This window comes from Schistocerca americana, chromosome 2 (assembly GCF_021461395.2).
Source record: "Schistocerca americana isolate TAMUIC-IGC-003095 chromosome 2, iqSchAmer2.1, whole genome shotgun sequence".
NCBI classification, from domain to species: Eukaryota; Metazoa; Arthropoda; class Insecta; order Orthoptera; family Acrididae; genus Schistocerca; species Schistocerca americana.
The window spans coordinates 479,742,743-479,762,712 of record NC_060120.1 but is presented as its reverse complement, the minus strand read 5'-3'; the positions used below and the strand labels follow the sequence as shown (position 1 = coordinate 479,762,712).

The following is a 19,970-nucleotide window of genomic DNA, read 5'->3' as shown; positions in this document are numbered from 1 at the left end:
TTAAATGTATATCATTTTGATCAATATGAACAGTGTTACTCAGAAAGTCTACGCTACAGAAACAGATTGCTATGAATCATTTTTCTGTTTTTTCCCTTTTTAGATCAGAGCTTGTGTTTGTGTATATTTACGGAGAAATGCCTCACAAAAGTGTTGACGATTTATTGTTATATGGACTTCAGACGGGATATTGGGAAATTGTAAGACTCTTTGAACTTATTTTGACTATCCTGTATCCAGTACCTCAGTTGTAAGAAGCTTTTCAGCCGTTAAAAGGATAAAAAAGAGTGTGTATGTAGTTCACAAACTTAAGAACGGCTTACGAAGTTAATTCTATTGTTAACTAAAAAGGAGCCCTTGGGGCGGCTGAGATCTTTCGCCGAAATGATAATTTCATATTTAAAAAAGACATTTTGTTCTTTTGTAACTGTTTAACTTAACGAAAAGTTCATTATATGCCACTACTATACGCCTACATCATATTTCAATCTAGTGCCGATACCTGCATCATATTTTATCTAGTGTCGATATTGTGTTACTATCATTTACACCTGCAGTTGTTATTTCTGCATCTATTGTGATCACATTCGCGCTATACTGCTATATACTGATTGGTACACGATGTTCAAATGTTCGAATGTGTGTGAAATCTTATGGGACTTAACTGCTAAGGTCATCAGTCCCTAAGCTTACATACTACTTAACCTAAATTATGCTAAGGACAAACACACACACCCATGCCCGAGGGAGGACTCGAACCTCCGCCGGTACCAGCCGCACAGTCTATAACTGCAGCGCCCCTAGACCGCTCGGCTAACCCCGCGCGGCGGTACACGATGTAACTGCAGTTTACTCATTTGGTATTAAAGTAATCTACCACAGATTTCAGTATTACGGAGAGTCTATAGATTTAGTTTCAAGCTTTGCCTACAAAAATGAAACCAATGTTTTCGAAAAAAAAACATGATGGATAACATGTGAGCTATAGGAACGTATTACTATTACCAGTAGTTGTTTAAGTAGCTTACCGTCGGGACGTCGTCATTTAGTCGTGTTGCAATAACTCGGGTTTCCAGCCCAGCCGTCCTCACTACGCAATGTTTGCTGGTAACTTTTTATAACACGAGGCATTCGCGCTACTCCCATATGTCACTAATTGAACGTGTTACTTGGTCCGCTGCAGGCAGACATCGCGAACTCATGCAATATGTATTCGCTTTCCGCCGTCGCCCTTGAACCTATCTTGTCCCACGGAGTATTGTCTAAGCATGTGACATTGTAAATGAGTTTCTTACTGGTGTAGACGAGAGTCGTTAAACTGGAAGGCTGAGAACAATTATTCGGAAAAACTGTTACGGATATGTCGATGACTAACAAGGGAAGGTTATCGACGTTGGGATCACGGATTTACTTAAAACTTTGTGCACCTTTAGTAGGCCATTAAAACAACATGATGTGCAAATAGTAACGTCCACTACTCTGGAAATGCCGAGAAAATCACGAGAGAAGTTTCACGCGTCTATTATGAACTGATGTATATGTGCGTTGGTCAATAAGTGCTTACTTATTATGTATGTATTAAAATTTTCTTATGTAATAATAATTAAAACAAGTGGTTAACGTTCGAGTTTCGTAAGACGAACGGGTATGAGATGACGGTTCTACTCCCGCTCAAAGCTTCATTTTTGTAGTACAAATGTAAATTTTGTGATACTCAAAAAATTTGCACCTACACTTTTCGATCTTGCTACATTAGCAACGTCTCACCGCTACGCAGGTTAAATGCCAAATGGGGCCTGTCCCTGTGTCTGCAGCTCGAAGCGTCGAGGTGCAAAGCAGTTCAGGATACATTACCATGTATGAAGGATTTCACAAATCACGATAGGCATAAATTTTCGGAAAAGCTCTATGCGTTTCTTCATTTAGTTGTCGATAGTTATAAATATATTTGTTCTAATAATTAAATTTGATTAAAAATAGTAACTAGTGAAATAACATGAAATTCACTAAAACATTGCGCTAATACAATATAAATTAAATGATATGACCAGTGATGAAAAAGTATATTGTTAATTTAGTGTATGCAGCAGTCGAACCGTCGGGTCATACATGTTCGGCTTACGAAGCTCGAACGCTAATCACTTTTCTTTTCTTTTTTTTCGTGGCGGACGTCCCATGACACCTGATCAAGTCCATCGTTGATGCGTTCACTCACTTCTTTTATTACAGAGGGCAGCTAACCCTCTGACCGAACACGCTGGGCTACCGTGACGGCGTGCATTACATAACAGAGGCGTCAAACTTCTCATCCGATTTTCTCGGAATTGCCAGAGTAATGCACCTTACTACCCGCACATTACGTTGTTATAATGGCCTACTAGAGGTGTACATCGCTTGAAGTAAATCTGTCATCCCAACGTCGTGGCCTCCCCTTGTAAGATTCTTACCAACAATACTTTCGCTCCATGATGCTTACTGGGGTGCGCGAGAAGTCCACATACCTCCTGATATCGAATTCTAATTGATTTAATTTGTTTTATCACAAGTACTTACTTATACACTAAGCGCCTAATATATCTGCACTTTCCCCATCATACTGTAAACAGATTTCCATATGCCACCATGTTCTTCTTGACATATTTTGGATCATGTCTCATGTTAGAGTGCCAAATGCATCCTCAACTTCGATTGTAGCGAACGACGTGCTGATACATGCACCTTAATGACTCCCTGTGACGATTGGTCAGGTGTGGTGTGGTCAGGACTTCTTGGTGGCCATTTCAAGGGAGCTGGTGTTGTTGATGAACCACGACCTATCCACCGTCCTGGAAAGTGTCCGTTTAGAAACTCTCGCACTGCAAAAGTGTAGTGAGGAGGCGCTCCACGTTGCTGCAACCATATGCGTTCTGTGAAGCCCCTTTTAACCATGTTTGTAGCATTGCACCATTCACAGTCCCTTCAAAAATACGATCTAAGCAGATGTTGTGATGTCATCACTGCCTATTATGAGTCATTACGTGATACGATTCCTGTTATACACTACTGGCCATTAAAATTGATACACCAAGAAGAAATGCAGATGATAAACGGGTATTCATTAGACAAATATATTATACTAGAACTGACATGTGATTACATGTTCACGCAACTTGGATGCATAGATCCTGAGAAATCAGTACCCAGAACAACCACCTCTGGCTATAAAAACGGCCTTGATACGCCTGGGCATTGATTCAGAGCTTGGACGGCGTGTACAGGTACAGCTTGCTATGCAGCTTCAACACGATACCACAGTTCGTCAAGAGTAGTGACTGGCGTATTGTGACGAGCCAGTTGCTCGGCCACCATTAACCAGACGTTTTCAATCGGTGCGAGATCTGGAGAATGTGCTTGCCAAGGCAGCAGTCGAACATTTTCTGTATCCAGAAAGGCCCGTACAGGACCTGCAACATGCGGTCGTGCATTAGCCTGCTGAAATGTAGGGCTTCGCAGGGATCGAATGAAGGGTAGAGCTACGGGTCGTAACACATCTGAAATGTTACGTCCACTGTTCAAAGTGCCGTCAATGCGAATAAGAGGTGACCGAGACGTATAACCAATGGCACCCCATACCATCACGCCGGGTGATATGCCAGTACGGCGATGACGAATACACGCTTCCAGTGTGTGTTTACCGCGATGTCGCCAAAAACGGATGCGACCATCATGATGCTGTAAACAGAACCTGTATTCATCCGAAAAAATGACGTTTTGCCATTCGTGCACCCAGTTTCGTCGTTGAGTACACCATCACAGGCGCTCCTGTCTGTGATGCAGCGTCAAGGGTAACCGCAGCCATGGTCTCCGAGCTGACAGTGCATGCTGCTGCAAACGTCGTCGAACTGTTCGTGTGGACAGTTGTTGTCTTGCAAACGTCCCAATTTGTTGACTCAGGGATCGAGACGTGGCTGCACGATCTGTTACAGCCATGCGAATAAGATGCCTGTCATCTCGACTGCTAGTGATACGAGGCCGTTGGGATCCAGCACGGCGTTCCGTATTACCCTCCTGAACCCACCGATTCCATATTTTGCTAACAGTCATTGGGTCTCGATCAACGCGAGCAGCAATATCGCGATACGATAAACCGCAATCGCGATTGGCTACAATCCGAAACGTGATGGTACGCATTTCTCCTCCTTACATCAGGCATCACAACAACGTTTCACCAGGCAACGCCGGTCAACTGCTGTTTGTATATGAGAAATTGGTTGGAAGCTTTCCTCATGTCAGCACGTTGTAGGTGTCGCCACAGGCGCCAACCTTGTGTGAATGCTCTGAAAAGCTAATCATTTCCATATCACAGCATCTTCTTCCTGTCGGTTAAATTTCGCGTCTGTAGCACGTCATCTTCGTGGTGTAGCAATTTTAATGGCCAGTAGTGTAACTTGACTGTATAGTGAGGATTCTCTTTGCCCCAAACAACAATATTTCTACAAAGAGAGCCGCAATAAATGGCACATTCATCTGAAAACTTTAACCTTGGAACGGTTCGCTGCATTTGGAAACTGAGTTAACAAAGCACGGCACGCTAAAACACTTTCATTCCGATCTGTATCCGTTAACTCATTCAAGAACATCGGTCGAAAAGGTCTGATCTTCAGGTCTTTCTTCATGTGATCTCGTAAGGTTGTATAGTGAGTTCAAAAGCACGTTTTCATATCGACTTCATAGGAGATTGCCCAGTCAAAACAGAGAGTTGGTACATGTTTCTTCTCGTGTCTTCTGCCTTACATCTGCCAAAATCAAAAGCGCCTATTTCCCAAACCAAAAGTGTTACCTTTTACGGTGGAGCCTTATTAAATCTTTCTTGGAGTGATTCCATGATCTATCGCACTGTCTGCCCTGTGTGCTGTTCGTGCACGCACACACTTGCCTCTAAGGCTGCGTTCACAGTGGTACCGACAATGGTCATCAGACACAATCGCCCGATAAAATCGCCTAACAACGAGCTCTAGGAGGTTAGGTTAAAATCTATTCTACGGTATGCATGAAGTAGGTTAGATTTTAACCCCTTAGGGTGTGTTGATACCACGACGCCTCTGTGCTTGGATACTAGTGCTGCATAGCGGCTTCTGCTATTAAAGAGATGCCAAATGCATGTGAGTGAGCTTTCCTGATTCATAAAGAGTACTATACACTCTGTCCTCAGTTATCGGAATAATCAGATAAGTTTTACGAATATATGAGATGACGCGAGAAACGTTCTGTTACACACTCGAGATAATTCGAGGTGATATTGAAAAACAAGTTATAATAAATACTCTGTTATGCAGACGTACGTCGGTTAATCTTCAACGACTGTCATTTGGCACACGAGTGAAAGACAAGCATAAACAGCAGCATACGATACTCTGAAAACCTAAAGCACTTAAAAGTGGAAATACATACCGTATACCACATTTGCAAACCGCTTCATATTAACAAAATCTCTGCCCTACTTGCATAAAACTCCAGTAAGCAGTAACAATAATTTGTAGACAACTTATGACAACCTGCTACACAAAATATCCATTACAGTACCTGTAAGCATGCAAGATACACAACCCTTTTCACTTGAACAAATTATTTCTTGAAGTTACAATCCATACCTAAAATTTCCAATAAACATTTTGCCTATTTGAGTTTTCCAATAAACCTGCGATTTCAGTCGATAAATTTCGAACTATAACCCCATTATGATATTTTCATCCTCAGGACTGATTTGAATTTCACCGACTGTCGTGCGAAGTTCGGGAGAAATATCAGCATAAGTGTGATCGCGCACGTAGTGGCGTACTGATGTCTGTCCTGGCTGTAGTTTGACGAACTCATCTACATGCTCTCAGACACGAACAGGTAAGATCCATTTTTAACAAGTTTTTTAGTATATCTCACAGAGAAAATAGTTTTAGTTAATGTAAACAGGTTTCCATTGTCTACCTACGTGCCAGTTAGCTGCCCCATTAGCGACAAATAAGCAGACACGCAGCTGTTGTCGAAGTAAATCTGCAACCACGATTTAAAATGTCGAATCCGATAGTGCATGTATGGGTGAGGGGAAGTAGGGAACGAAAACAGGATACGCGTTGAAGAGTCAGGGAACTTTGGAAGGTCACTGACAGTGTAAGTTATGACAAGAGCAGATATTATTTTTATTGTCCCCAGGTTACGCATGTTGAAAACCTGTAGCTAGATACATAGAACCAAAATCGCGAATAATTTATTTATTGCTAATTTCGCATCAAGCAATACTCACAGTTTTTATAAGCCCTGCTTAAACATGGACCATTCCATTACTGTTTTGAGTGATTGCCAAATGCTTTCAAAGAAACAGTCAATATGTAATGATGTACTGAAGTAGGTCTTCCAGTATTTAACACGAATAACATCCTTGCCTTCCCCTGACCTACAGATTGGTCTACAAGCAAGCATTTTACTTTCAATTTTCGCAAGAAGCATCAACTTATTTTATTTACTGCCTCAGTTTCGCTTTTATATCCTTCTCTTCTATCACCACCACTTGAAAAACGTGATTAGAAGGGTCCAGTAAAAGCCTTAGTAATATAATTGTAACCTCTTTTTGCATTTAGAGGCCTGGAGGGAAGATGTTAAAAAAATTGGTTGCCTTATGAACAGTAGTGGAGCAAGGTACTTTCTGGCACTGTAAACGACCTAATCTCCAGGTCATGCTGTAACCTGTTACCACACCCAGGCCTCTCCAGCAATTGCAGGTAACGAATTCCAGATCAGGGATGACCTGACACAAATCATGTGTCAAGCTAAGAACCCCACTTCTGTAGCCCACACCTGTAGGCCAATTGTATGACATAAAAGTTTCAGGAAAATGAAAGTCACCCATCCACAGTGGCCACATGGGAACCAAAATCAAGGTGACCCTCTCTCATCCCCTCCCCCCTCCAACTAATCTACACTTATGCTCATAAATTAAGGATTATGCTGATACATGGTGAAACAACGTTCTGGTTGGCGGTTTGCGGGTTTAAATCACCTCAGGGTATGACGATGCGGTGCATTTGGCCTGCGGTCGTCGCACAGTGGTGCTGGCAGCAGTCCACATATGCAGAGGCGTGTTGGTGCATGTCAGAGTACGGTGCAGGGAGTAAGTGTGCAGATGTTTCCAGACGTGCTAATGGAGTCTGTGTGTTGAAAATGGCCCTAAGAACACATACTGATGACGTTATGCGGGGTAGAATGAAGCGACTGGAGGTTGGTCAGACACAGCAGGTCGTAGCACAGGCCCTCTGTGTGCCACAAAGTGTGATCTCAAGATCATGGCAACGATTCCAGCAGACAGGAAACATGTCCAGGCGCTACAGTGTGGAGCGTCCACAGTGCACAACACCACAAGAAGACTGATATCTCACCATCAGTGGTTGCAGACGGCCATGGAGTACTGCAGTTAGCCTTGCTCAGGACCTTACCACAGTCACTGGAACAGTTGTCTCCAGACACACAGTCTACAGACAACTGAACAGACATGGTTTATTCGACCGGAGACATACAAGGTGCATTCCACTGACTCCTTGAAAGGGACCTGTATGGAGGTTGTGGTTTGATGGTGTGGGGTGGGATTACGATTGGCGCACGTACACCCCTACATGTCTTTGACAGAGGAAATGTAAAAGGTCAGGTGTATCAGGATGTCATTTTGCACTAGTATGTCCGCCTTTTCAGAGGTGCAGTGGGTCCCACCTTCCTCCTGATGGATGATAATGCACGGCCCCACCGACCTGCCATCGTGGATGAGTACCTTGAAACAGAAGATATCAGGCGAATGGAGGGGCCTGCCTGTTCTCCAGACCTAAACCCCATCGAGCATGTCTGGGATGCTCTCAGTCGACGTATCGCTGCACGTCTTCAAACTCCTACGACACTTCAGGAACTTCGACAGGCACTGGTGCAAGAATGGGAGGCTATAGCCCAGCAGCTGCTCGACAACCTGACCCAGAGTATGCCAACCCGTTGTGTGGCCTGTGTATGTGTGCATGGTGATCATATCCCATACTGATGTCGGGACACCACATTCTTCAATTATCCTTGCTTTATGAGCATGAGTGTAGGTCAATAGAATGATTTAAAATGGTGATAAATGAAATTTCTACTCCCCTTTTTTCTCTAGTTCAATTATGTGAGCCTCATCATTCAAGGTCTGTACACTGTAGTGGAAGGATCATCATTGTGAAGTGCCATCAGGGATCAGACAATGTCTCTGGGCAGAATAAAAGGAAAAAGGGAGTCTATCACTTTCGAAAGTAAGTATTTGTCTGTCCATCTCTCTCATTATTATTCATTTAATCATAAATTTTGTGTTTTTTTTACTTTTTTCCAGCAGTGCACCACCCTCCCTCATGTAATGGATCAGGAATGAGCACTAGCAGATATGCTGGACCAAGACAAGTGTGTGTTAAAGCTTCTATTGTCTGCATCACCACAGCAGCAACCCACAGTCAGCCTATCTGGTTTATTAGATCAGTCATTCAAGTTTCCTGTGTATGCAGTTCATACACAGCAGCAGCACAGCGATGGCCTATCTGATGTACAACTACTGTTACAGGTCTTTGAGTTCCTGTTATCACCATCATGAACACCACTCATCAGACCACTACCATGGCATAACTTGTGTGTTAAAGTGATGTTATTCTCTATAATGTACAGTCTAAATGTACTGGTAGTAATTGTTGGATTGTGAGCTTGCCCTCAAATCATGGGTTCATCTTAGTGGTAACGATTTAAAATCTCCAGTATAGTAACATGAATGTAACCCTTTCATACTATGAATGGCATATATTATGTAGAATTATTTAAATATATGTGCAATGTTCAACTCTACAACAATGGGAACACCAAGGAGTGCACTCACTTTCAGGAATCAAAGTTTGGAAACTTTATGTGGGCTAGCTCAACCAGCCACTATGCTGTGAATGAGCATCTTGGGTTGGGGTGAGTATGTGTGTGAATTTTTAGGAACTGTATGGTGTGCATTTACAAAGCTTATAAGCTTATCTTTTGGAATGTCTCAGACAAGGATGTGGCCAAAGGTGGAGTTGGGGGGGAGAGGGGGGGGGGGGCAGGGGTTTCGGACACCCCTCCCTATTGCTCATTCCTAATTAACCAAGGTAAACTTCTGTACATTGTTTGTCTTTCTTTAGCTTGGTTGTTATTTTGGTAATCAGTTCAGTTATTGCCTGCAGTTGAATTTAATGACAGCGCTGCCATTTATTGTTTGTGTGCTGTTATGATAGTTTCTAATTATGGATACATTTGTACAAAGAAAGAATAGGAAGACTTATTGTGATTCACCTACTTGCATTACGATAAGTTAAAAATATGTATGCACCACTATAAAAACCTAATTATCTATCTACAGCTGCATAATGGTAGCACCGGTGTCATTATTTGGAGACTGGTAGAACTTTGGGGTTGCAATAATTCAGTATATCACAAGGCAACAGAGTGGTAAACAACACTACAAATAACATTATACTAAAATCAGTATGTGGAAATATACATGGATTGGCCTGTGTCATCTAAATATCGCATTAATCAACAGGGATATCACCCAAACATTGAGGGTTGCATTACTTAAAAACTTTGCTCAAAATTGTATCATTAGTAGCCCAAATGGCAAAATATTGCCCAATGTGGTCACCTGGCTGGTATTCAATTCCAAAAACCAGTTCCAGTATGGAAGGATGGGGAGTGGTTTGTAGAGAGTGGAAGGAGCTCGTGATGACAGCAAGTTCTATAGCAGTTCTTTCATTTCTAAAAGATTTTTTCAACGGGATGTTTGAATTCATCTCAGCCCGACTGTGCTGTGCATTCCACCGCTCCCCCCCCCCCCCCCCCCCCCACCCTCTCGTCCAGCATCTGTTAACATTCTTGTAATGCTATAATAACTGAAGCCAGGAATTCCATGCACAGTTAAATCTTAAAACATGCTTACATCTGTGCAATATAAAAGACCAGACATGCACAATTAAAGGAAAAACGTACAATATCAGAATTCCTTCTTTTATTGTGATGCATTTAATTTTATTTTAAAACAGAGTACAACAACCAGTTTGTCCCAATTCCCCAACAATCAGGGTAGATCTGCTGGTTGAGGCCCTGAGCTAGCAACCTCTGAATTTGGGAGGCAAGGCGTTTGAATTTCTCCACTGGAAATCTTGAAAATAGGTGTCTGTGGTTTTCCATTTTCAGTTTGGTGTTGGTCCTGTGTCATTCCATGTAAACAGTAAATAGTTAACGAAAATTAATCTTTCTGTAGGATTTTTTTTTTCCTGTTATACATTTAGGTGGGGTATTAAATTTTGTTGGCAAAATTAATTTTTCCTTCCAAAACCTGTTGTTTATTTATGGCAGCCATTGTTTTCAAGACAATTTTGTTGAGTTTGTACATGCAGAAGATTTGATCAATTTCAAGGTAACAAAAAAAAAAAAATCATGAAATTTATAATAATTCAGTATGGTTTATACATCAGTTTAAAGAGGATAACTTCTTCTTCTTTTTGATATATTTTTAGAAACAAACGCTTTAGGCATGATACATACAAAAACATTTATGTAATGTAACCCAAAATGTGAAATGTAAGTTACCAAATGCAATGGAAAATCCAGGATGGAATTTAACAATAGCAGAGAAGGAAAGTTGCTATTCACCATATCACCATATAGCAGAGACGCTGAGTCGCGATAGGCACAATAAAAAGATTCACACACTCTTAGCTTTCGGCCATTAAGGCCTTTGTCAGCAGTAGACACACATACACACACACACACTCACACAAACGCAACTTACACACACGTCTGCAGTCTCAGAGGGCTGAAACTACACTGCGAGCAGCAGCACCAGTGCATAATGGGAGTGGCGACTGGGTCGCAGTTTAGATGGAGGTCAGGAGAGAAAGGGGGCGGGGAAGCTGAGTCATAGATAGGCACAACAAAAAAACTTTCACAATTAAAGCTTTTGGCCATTGGCCTTCATCAACAATGGATACACACTCACACACACAAACGCAACTCACACACACGACTGCAGTATCAGGCAACTGAAACCACACTGCGAGCAGCATCACCAGTGCATGATGGGAATGGCGACTGGTTGGGGGCAAGAAGGGGACTGGGGCGGGGAGGGAGAGGGATAGTATGGTGGGGGTGGCAGACAGTGAGGTGTTGCAGATTAGACAGGGGGCAGGGTAGGGGGGGGGGGGGGGGAGTAGCAGAAAAGGAGAGAAATAAAAAGACTGGGTGTGGTGGTGGAATGACAGCTGTGTAGGACTGGGTGTGGTGGTGGAATGGCGACTGTGTAGTACTGGAAGGGAACAGGGAAGGGGCTGGTTGGGTGAGGACAGTGACTAACGAAGGTTGAGGCCAGGAGGGTTACGGGAACGTAGGATGTATTGCAGGGAAAGTTCCCACCTGCACAATTCAGAAAAGCTGGTGTTGCTGGGAAGTATCCATATGGCACAGGCTGTGAAGCAGTCATTGAGATGAGAGGTATCATGTTTGGCAGCGTGTTCAGCAACAGGGTGGTCCACTTGTTTTTTGGCCACAGTTTGTCTGTCGCCGTTCATGCGGAGAGACAGCTTGTTGGTTGTCATGCCTACATAGAATGCAGCACAGTGGTTGCAGCTTAGCTTGTAAATCACATGGCTGGTTTCACAGGTAGCCCTGCCTTTGATGGGATAGGTGATGTTAGTGTCTGGATTGGAGTAGGTGGTGGTAGAAGGATGTATGGGACAGGTCTTGCATCTAGGTCTATTGCAGGGGTATGAGCCATGAGATAGGGGATTGGGAGCAGGGGTTGTGTAAGGATGGACGAGTACATTGTGTAGGTTCGGTGGATGGCGGAATACCACAGTAGGAGGGATGGGAAGGATAGTGGATAGGACATTTCTTATTTCAGGGCATGATGAGAGGTAATCGAAACCCTGGCGGAGAATGTAATTCAGTTGCTCCAGCCCCAGATGGTACTGAGTTACGAAGGGAATGCTCCTCTGTGGCTGGACTGTGGGACTTTGGGAAGTGGTAGGAGACTGGGAAGATAAGACATGGGAGATTTGTTTTTGTATAAGGATGGGAGGATAATTACGGTCAGTGAAGGCTTCAGTGAACCCTCGGTATGTTTAGAGAAGGACTGCTTGTCACTGCAGATGTGACGAACATGGGTGGCTAGGAAGGGACTTCTTGGTATGGAATGGGTGGCAGCTTTCAAAGTGGAGGTATTGCTGGTGGTTAGTAGGTTTGATATGGATGGAGGTACTGATGTAGCCATCTCTGAGGTGGAGGTCAACATCTAGGAAGGTGGCATATTGGGTTGAGTAGGACCAGGTGAAGCAAATGGGGGAGAAATTGTTGAGGTTCTGGAGGAATGTGAATAAGGTGTCCTCACCTTCAATCCAGATAGCAAAAATGTCACCAATGAATCTGAACCAGGTGAGGGGTTTATGATTCTGGGTTTTTAGGAAGGATTCCTCTAGATGGCCTATGAATAGGTTAGCAAAGGATGGTGCCATGCGGGTGCCCATAGCTGTAACGCAGATTTGTTTGTAGGTAATGCCTTCAAAGGAGAAGTAATTGTGGGTGAGGATATAGTTGGTCATGGAGACTAGGAAGGAGGTTGTTGGTTTGGAATCCATAGGGTGTCTGGAAAGGTAGTGTTTGATAGCAGTAAGGCCATGGGCATTAGGAATGTCAGTGTACAGGGAGGTGGAATCAATAGTGATGAGCGGGGCATCGTGTGGTAAAGGAATAGGAACTGTGGAGAGTTGGTTGAGGAAATGTTTGGTATCTTTTATATAGGAGGATAAGTCCTGGGTAATAGGTTGAAGGTGTTGGTCTACGAGAGCAGAGATTCTCTTTGTGGGGGCACAGTAACCGGCCACAATGGGGTGTCCTGGGTGGTTGGGTTTATGGACTTTAGGAAGCATGTCGAAGGTGGGAGTGCAGGGAACGGTAGTGGTAAGTAGAGAGATGGACTCTGGGGAGAGGTTCTGGGATGGGCCTAAGGATTTGAGTAGTGACTGGAGATCCTGCTGGATTGCTGGAATGGGATCACTGTGGCATGGTTTGTAGGTGGAAGTACCTGACAGCTGATGGAGTCCTTCTGCCACGTAATCCTTGCCGTTCAAAACAACGGTGGTGGAGCCTTTGTCTGCAAGGTAGGATTATAAGATCGGGATCAGTTTTTATATGGTGGACCGTGGTCATTTCTGCGGATATAAGGCTAGTACACATGTTGAGGGATGTGGGGAATGATGGTGAGGCAAAGTTCAAGAAAAAGAAATTCTGGAAAGTTAACAGGGGGTGGTTTGGAGGCAGTGGGGGTGGATCATGGTTGGATGGAGGAGTGAGCTGAGTTAGGCAAGGTTCAATATTTTTTATTGAGTCTTATTGGTCGGGTTGGTGGCGAAAAAGTATTTCCACTGTAGGGACCGGGAGAAGGAGAGAAGGTCTTTAACTAATCCTGCATGGTTGAATTCGGGAGTGGGGCAAAAGGTGAGGCCTTTGGAAAGGACTGATATTTCTGTGGGACTATGGCTTCTGGAGGAAAGATTCATGACTGTGTCGTGGGTCTGATTCAGTTTTGGGTTCTGTGTGGTGGTGGCAGGGAGTTTTGGAGGGTGGGGTAAGTGTAGTAGGTCTGCATGACAGAGTTTGTCAGCTATGGGGGGGTGTCGGGGAAGTTTGGAGGTTGTTGTAGAAGTGGTGGACAGTGGTACTCTGAGGAGGTAGCAGGAATTGAGCAGGATGGAGAGCTTTTTGAGGTGGCATTGTGCATGTTGCTCAAGTTCCTGCAGGGCAAGAGCTTCAATGTGTGTTTGGGTGCCAGGAATTTGGGATTCTGCTTTCTATGTAGACATGACAACCAGCAAGCTGTCTCTCCGCATGAACGGCCACGGTCAAACTGTGGCCAAAAAACATGTGGACCACCCTGTTGCTGAACACACTGCCAAACATGATACCCTTCATCGCAATGACTGCTTCACAGCCTGTGCCGTATGGATTCTTCTCAGCAACACCAGCTTTTCTGAATTGCGCAGGTGGGAACTTTCCCTGCAATACATCCTACGTTCCCGTAACCCTCCTGGCCCCAACCTTCATTAGTCACTGTCCTCACCCATCCAGCCCCTTCCCTGTTCCCATTCCAGCACTACACAGCCATCATTTCACCGCCACACCCAGTCTTTTAATTTATTTTTATTTCTCTCCTTTCCGCTACTTGCCCCCTCCCCCCTCCGCACCTTCTCTCCCGACATCCGTCTAAAATGCAACACTTCACTTCCACCACTCCCACCATACTATCCCTCCCCCTCCCCGCCTCACACTCCTCCTTACCCCCCACCCAGTCGCCACTCTCATCATGCACTGGTGCTGCTGCTCGCAGTGTAGTTTCAGCTCTCTGAGACTGCAGACGTGTGCGCAAGTTGCGTTTACGTGAGTGTGTGTGTGCATGTGTGTATGTGTGTCTACTGCTGACAAAGGTCTTATTGGCCGAAAGCTATGAGTGTGTGAATCTTTTTATTGTGCCTATCACGACTCCGCATCTCCGCTATTGGTGAGTAGCAACTTCCCTTCTCTGATAAAGTTACCAAATGCCTATTTTTTAAGATTTTTGCAAAATGCATTAAAGTATAGAAATTTATGTGTCATGCTGTCCTTAACATAAGTATACCTGATAACTGGGCATGTCAAATAAATTTCCACGTAAAGTCCTTCTCCTGGTATAGGATATTTAATTCATGTAATATGACTTACCTTTATTTATGTAACATGAGTTACCATTATTTTTGTAACATTAGCTATAATTTTGAGCAGTCCGTGTGTTTCTGAATTAAATACCAGATAACTAACAATGCATTTAAATATATTTAATGTAAAATTATCTCCATATGCTACATAAAGTCCCACCTGGAAGAAACTATTTCTGACAGTTTACATTACTAAAATCGTTACAACAGTATCTTACAATTTATTGTAGAATGCTTTTAACTGCAGCTGAAAAGATGAGAAGATGAAGGCAAAAACTGAAAGATGAAGTCAAATATGAAGAGTATGAAATTAAATGCAAAGAAACTATGAAAAAGTCAGGAAAAAGAAGAAGGAACAGGAAAAAAGTTTGAGTACAAGAGAACAAGAAATAACTGCTACATAAAGGAAATGAATGTGAGAGAAAGAGTAGCCAAGTACAAGAAGCAACTAAACCAAGCATCTTTGGCTACACCAAGTAGTTCTGCCTCTGCACCAAATAAATGTAGGTCTTCATTTGGAAAAGCTGTATCCAAAGTGAAACTTGTACTTCAATCATCACCCAGGGAGCAAAAAAAAGTGTTATTACAAGCTTGTATCATAAATTTGTTGAACCTCTAGTAGTAGAAAGAATCCCTAGATCAAAAATAAATGCCAAAACAATAAGTGCAGCCAACAACTTCTATGAAAGGGATGACATTAGCAGATAGGCTCCTGGACACAAAGATGTGACTGTAAAAAATGAGAAAGGCAAGAATAAGTAGTAAGTACAACGCTTGATGTTTTCTGTGAAAGAAGCCCATGCTGTGTTTCGTATAGAAAATGGGAAACGTGAGTGGAAAAAATAAATTTGCAGAGTTAAGACTCAAACACATCATGCTTGCCAGTAAACTTCCATGCAACGTGTATCTCTGCAAATATCACAAGAATTTCATTTGTGCTGTTAAGTGTCTTCAGAGCATAGTGCCTCAAATACCTGAGTGCACCAGTAACATGCCAAAATTTTTTCTATGTGTAGAGCCTACGGCTGATCGTTGTTTACGAAAGAGTATAAAATGTAAAGATTTAATATCAGTTAAACTTCTTGATTTATGTATTGGCATACAAGATATGATGTGACATGGTATGTACAGCAAGAGAGAGATTGCAGAATTTTGAAAGCAGAGGAAGAAGGTACTGTAAGGCATCTTGTTGATCATATTCTTACTATGGGACCCAAATTTTTAGAGCACTGCTACTCCAAGAGAGAACAGTCAAACAGCAATCAGAGAGACATGGCATCAGTACCTTCTTCAATGCTATCTTCAATGGTGCAAATTAATTTTGCTGAAAATTTTACATGTGTAAGTCAAGAAGTTCACTTTGGGAGCAGAATCAAATTAGCATTTTGACTGCCAACGATTTGGTGTTCAGGTACTTCTCACACTATGTGTTGATGTCTGATAATTTATATCACAAAAACACTGTAATTGATAGACTTCCTGAATAACTCAAATAATATCAGAGAAGTTATAACCTGGTCAGATGGTTCTGCTTCCCATTTCGAAAATAGATATAATGCAAAGGCTCTAAAAGTTATAAGTAAGAGTCATGGCAAAACAATTACATGGAAGTACTTTACAGCTTCTCTTGGGAAGGGGCCAGTTTATGGAATTGGTGGGGCTGTAAAGCACCAAGTTTAGTCTCATGCTAAAAACAGAAAATATATTGTAAACAATGCAACTGATTTTGTAAAAGCATTCTTCAGTTCTCCTTCCAATGAGACAGCAATTCTTATGGGTGCAAGAAGCAAAAAACTACATTTCTCAGCCTTAATCTAGAACTGCAAGCCTTTCTTGAAGATCACTAGAATTCATCACTTCAAACTATATAATCCTGAAGTTGTAGGACACACCACTTCATCAGTTGCAAAGGAAAACACTAACTGAACAGGAAAATCTCTAGATTTGCAAGTAGATGACTTAATGGTGGTAAAATATGACAATTCACATTTTCCAGGTAATGTTACTAAAATGAAAAAGGTGAGTTTAAGGTTGCTGTTATGATGAGGGATGGGAAGCTTTGGAAATGGCCTGAAATTATAGACGAAATGTACTACACTAAAGAGAAACTAATCAGAAAAGTGAACCCTCCAAGTGTGGTAAACTGTTGTGGTTATTTCAAGTTTGATTGTGATCTGTGACAATGTAACATGAGTTACCATTTGGTGTAATGTGACTTACCTGTTCATTATTTTTCTATATTTCTTTTATTGGAGATTGAATTTTATAATTGTGTTAGAATGCTTCTGAGATCTTCTGATATTGTATGTGAAACTTCCAAGAAACGTTCACATAAAACAGAACAGACTTTTGTGTTTCCTTAATCATATGCAAGACCCATTTATTGGAAAGGTAACATGAGTTACAAAGAATAATTATAAGATTTGGTTTCATAAATATAATAATGTAGCAATTGTTGTGATCCAGGTTCATATAGCAGTTTGCGTAAAGTATGTTTTGATTTATAAAAAAATATTGAATACAAACATTTCCTTCTGTTAATTGTCCAAGATCTATATTGCAAACATCATTTTGTAATATGAGTTACTATGAGTGACCCTCCTTTACTACAGGCCACGGCCAATTTCATCCTTGTACCTTTCTTTCCTGACTGATTCCAATTCTCTGAAAGCTGCAGCCTTGCTGCTTAAATGAAAAGAACTGCATTGAAGGTGACTAGAATATCTCTTTGGAGACTCTCAGCACTAAAATCCACATGATGTAACAGCATGTACTACCTAACATATTCCAAAACTCCAAGCATAAAAATGGATTCTGTACTTTGGATAGCCCTTCGTTGGGGTAGGGACCATTTGTACATTGATCAGCCAGGACATTATGACCATCGACCTACTATCAAGTTAAACCTGTCCAGGTGATAGCAGCATCACCTGGCAGGGAATGACTGTTAGTCAGACACACAAATGGTGTGCATGTAGTATCAGTGTGTAGAATGGGGATGCCACGCGATGTATTTGAGTTTGAGCGAGGAAAGATTGTGATGGTGTGGAAGCTCAGCATGAGCATTTTGGAAACTGTGCAATTTGTCACGTGTTTGAGGAGTGCCGTGGTGAGTGTCCTCAACACATGGCGAAACCATATTTGAAACCACAGCCAGGCAGCATGGGGTTAGGTGGTTACCCCTCATTACAGATGTCAGATGTTGTAGGCTGGGTAGACTGGTAAAAAAGGAAAGGTGGCAAACTGTGGCAGAACTAACATCGGACTTTAATGCAGGGCAGAGAACAAGTGCGTCTGAAAACACAGTGCACCAAAGGGTCGTAATGACAGCCGACAAGCCACACATGTGACGATGTTAACACCACGACATGGCAACTACAACTGAAATGGGGATCTGATTATCAGTACTGGACACTGGTGCCGTGGCAGAGTGTTGTATGGTCTGATGAATCCTGATACCTTCTTCACCGTGCCAATGGGAGGGCAAGAATTCATCTTCTTCCAGGAGAACAGCTCCTTGTCACCTGTACTGCAGGTCAGAGGCAAGCTGGTGGCAGCTCCATTGTGTTCTGGGGAACATTCACATGGGGGTTTGTGGGTCCAGTGGAGCTCCTGCAGGGCACCATTATGGCCAACGAGTATCGTGCACTGGTTGCAGACTACGTACACCCCTTCATGATGATAATGTCTCCTGATGGCAGTGGCGTTTTCCAACAAGATAATGCATCATGTCATAAGGCCAGGAATGTGATGTAGCAGTTTGACAAACACAGTGGCAAGTTCCAGTTGATGTGCTGGCCCACCAGCTCATCAGATCTGAACCCAATTGAACACATCTGTGGTGTGACTGAATGTGGCGTCGGAGCTCATCACCCACTCCCTGGAATTTGTGGCAATTAGGTGACTTTTCTGTGCCAATTCCCTCCAGTAACCTACCAGGACCTTATTGCTTCCTTGCCATGGTGCATCATTGCTGATATCCATGCCAAAGGTGGACATACCAGCTATTATGTAGGTATACCCATTGAAGGATCGTCTTAGTATCACTATCCTACTTTACAGTGTCAAAATATGGATATTACACACCTACTCCTACTTAGACAAATGGAGTATGTCAGTTTTCTTTATTTGTATTTTATGTGGTCTGTATTGAACCTTATGGGGCTTATGGAGGCACCATTAGTTCATGATTGGTTCCATAGGAACACACAAAAAAGGGTATTTACCATTTTTGTACCAAAACTGAACCAAGGATTCGAAGATGGCTATGCATGGCAAATGGCTGAAATTTTTACGATAGATTTGTAAGATCCTGATCTTGAACGACATTGAAAATTTTATTGATATCTTTATTCATTTCTGAAATTCAATGGTTCAAATTTACTGTACTTGTAGGCAAAAAATACACATGTAAAATCTGGTGTAAGGTGAAAACAAAGTTTATAAAGTGATGTAGCATGGAGAGATATTCGGTAAAGTGACTCCATCATCATAAGAATGGTTCTGGGAACCCATTGTTGTTGTGCTGAAGCATATGCAGAATTTGCATGCACATAAAATCTGGTATGAGGCGTAAAATTAGTTTTGTGTTATTTCTGTTTCACATAAGTAAACTATCAAAATTTTACTGACCCATGCAGTTCTTTTCATATGTGCAATAAACCCTGCTTTAGCAGGGAAAATAAGGGAACCAGTGGAAAAATGCTTTTATCTAAGCACCGAAAAAGATTAATATGCTCGTTTTTAAAAGATTCTGACTCAAAAGATGGGGAACCAGCTACCTCACTCTACCTTCTTCAGCACCTTTAAAATTTTTCATGAAAGTTTGGAATGCGAACATACTCGAGCTCTTTTATGTTGAGAGAGATGGAGACAGTGACAGTGAGAGAGAGACAGAGAAGTACTAAATACTGGAAAACAGTTAACAGTGGTTGTGATATAGAAAGAATGAAGGAGAGACAACAGTTCTAGGAAAAGAATGAACGAATGCCAGTGAGAGAGCAATAAGGAAACAGAGAAAGTGTAAATAGGTGAGAAACAGTGGTAATGAGAGACAGAGTCTATAACAATGACAACAAGAAGCAGAGAGATAATGATAATGAGAAGAGACAGCAGAAGTGGGAAGGAATAAATGTGATAGCAGTAGTGAGAGAGAGCAAGAAGGAGACAGTGACAGTG

At 42.3% G+C, this 19,970-nt stretch overlaps 1 protein-coding gene across 1 annotated transcript in view; it reads right to left on the bottom strand.

Moving 5' to 3' along the window:
- The window catches only part of LOC124596063 (NAD-dependent protein deacylase sirtuin-5, mitochondrial-like), a 120,796-nt gene extending 119,631 nt beyond the window's left edge, over positions 1 to 1,165 (bottom strand). The window contains exon 1 of the mRNA XM_047135040.1: positions 1,029 to 1,165. Coding sequence (XP_046990996.1) covers positions 1,029 to 1,045 — 17 coding nt within the window. The 5' untranslated portion in view covers positions 1,046 to 1,165. The remainder of the gene's footprint in view (positions 1 to 1,028) is intronic.
- Positions 1,166 to 19,970: the final 18,805 nt, after the last annotated feature.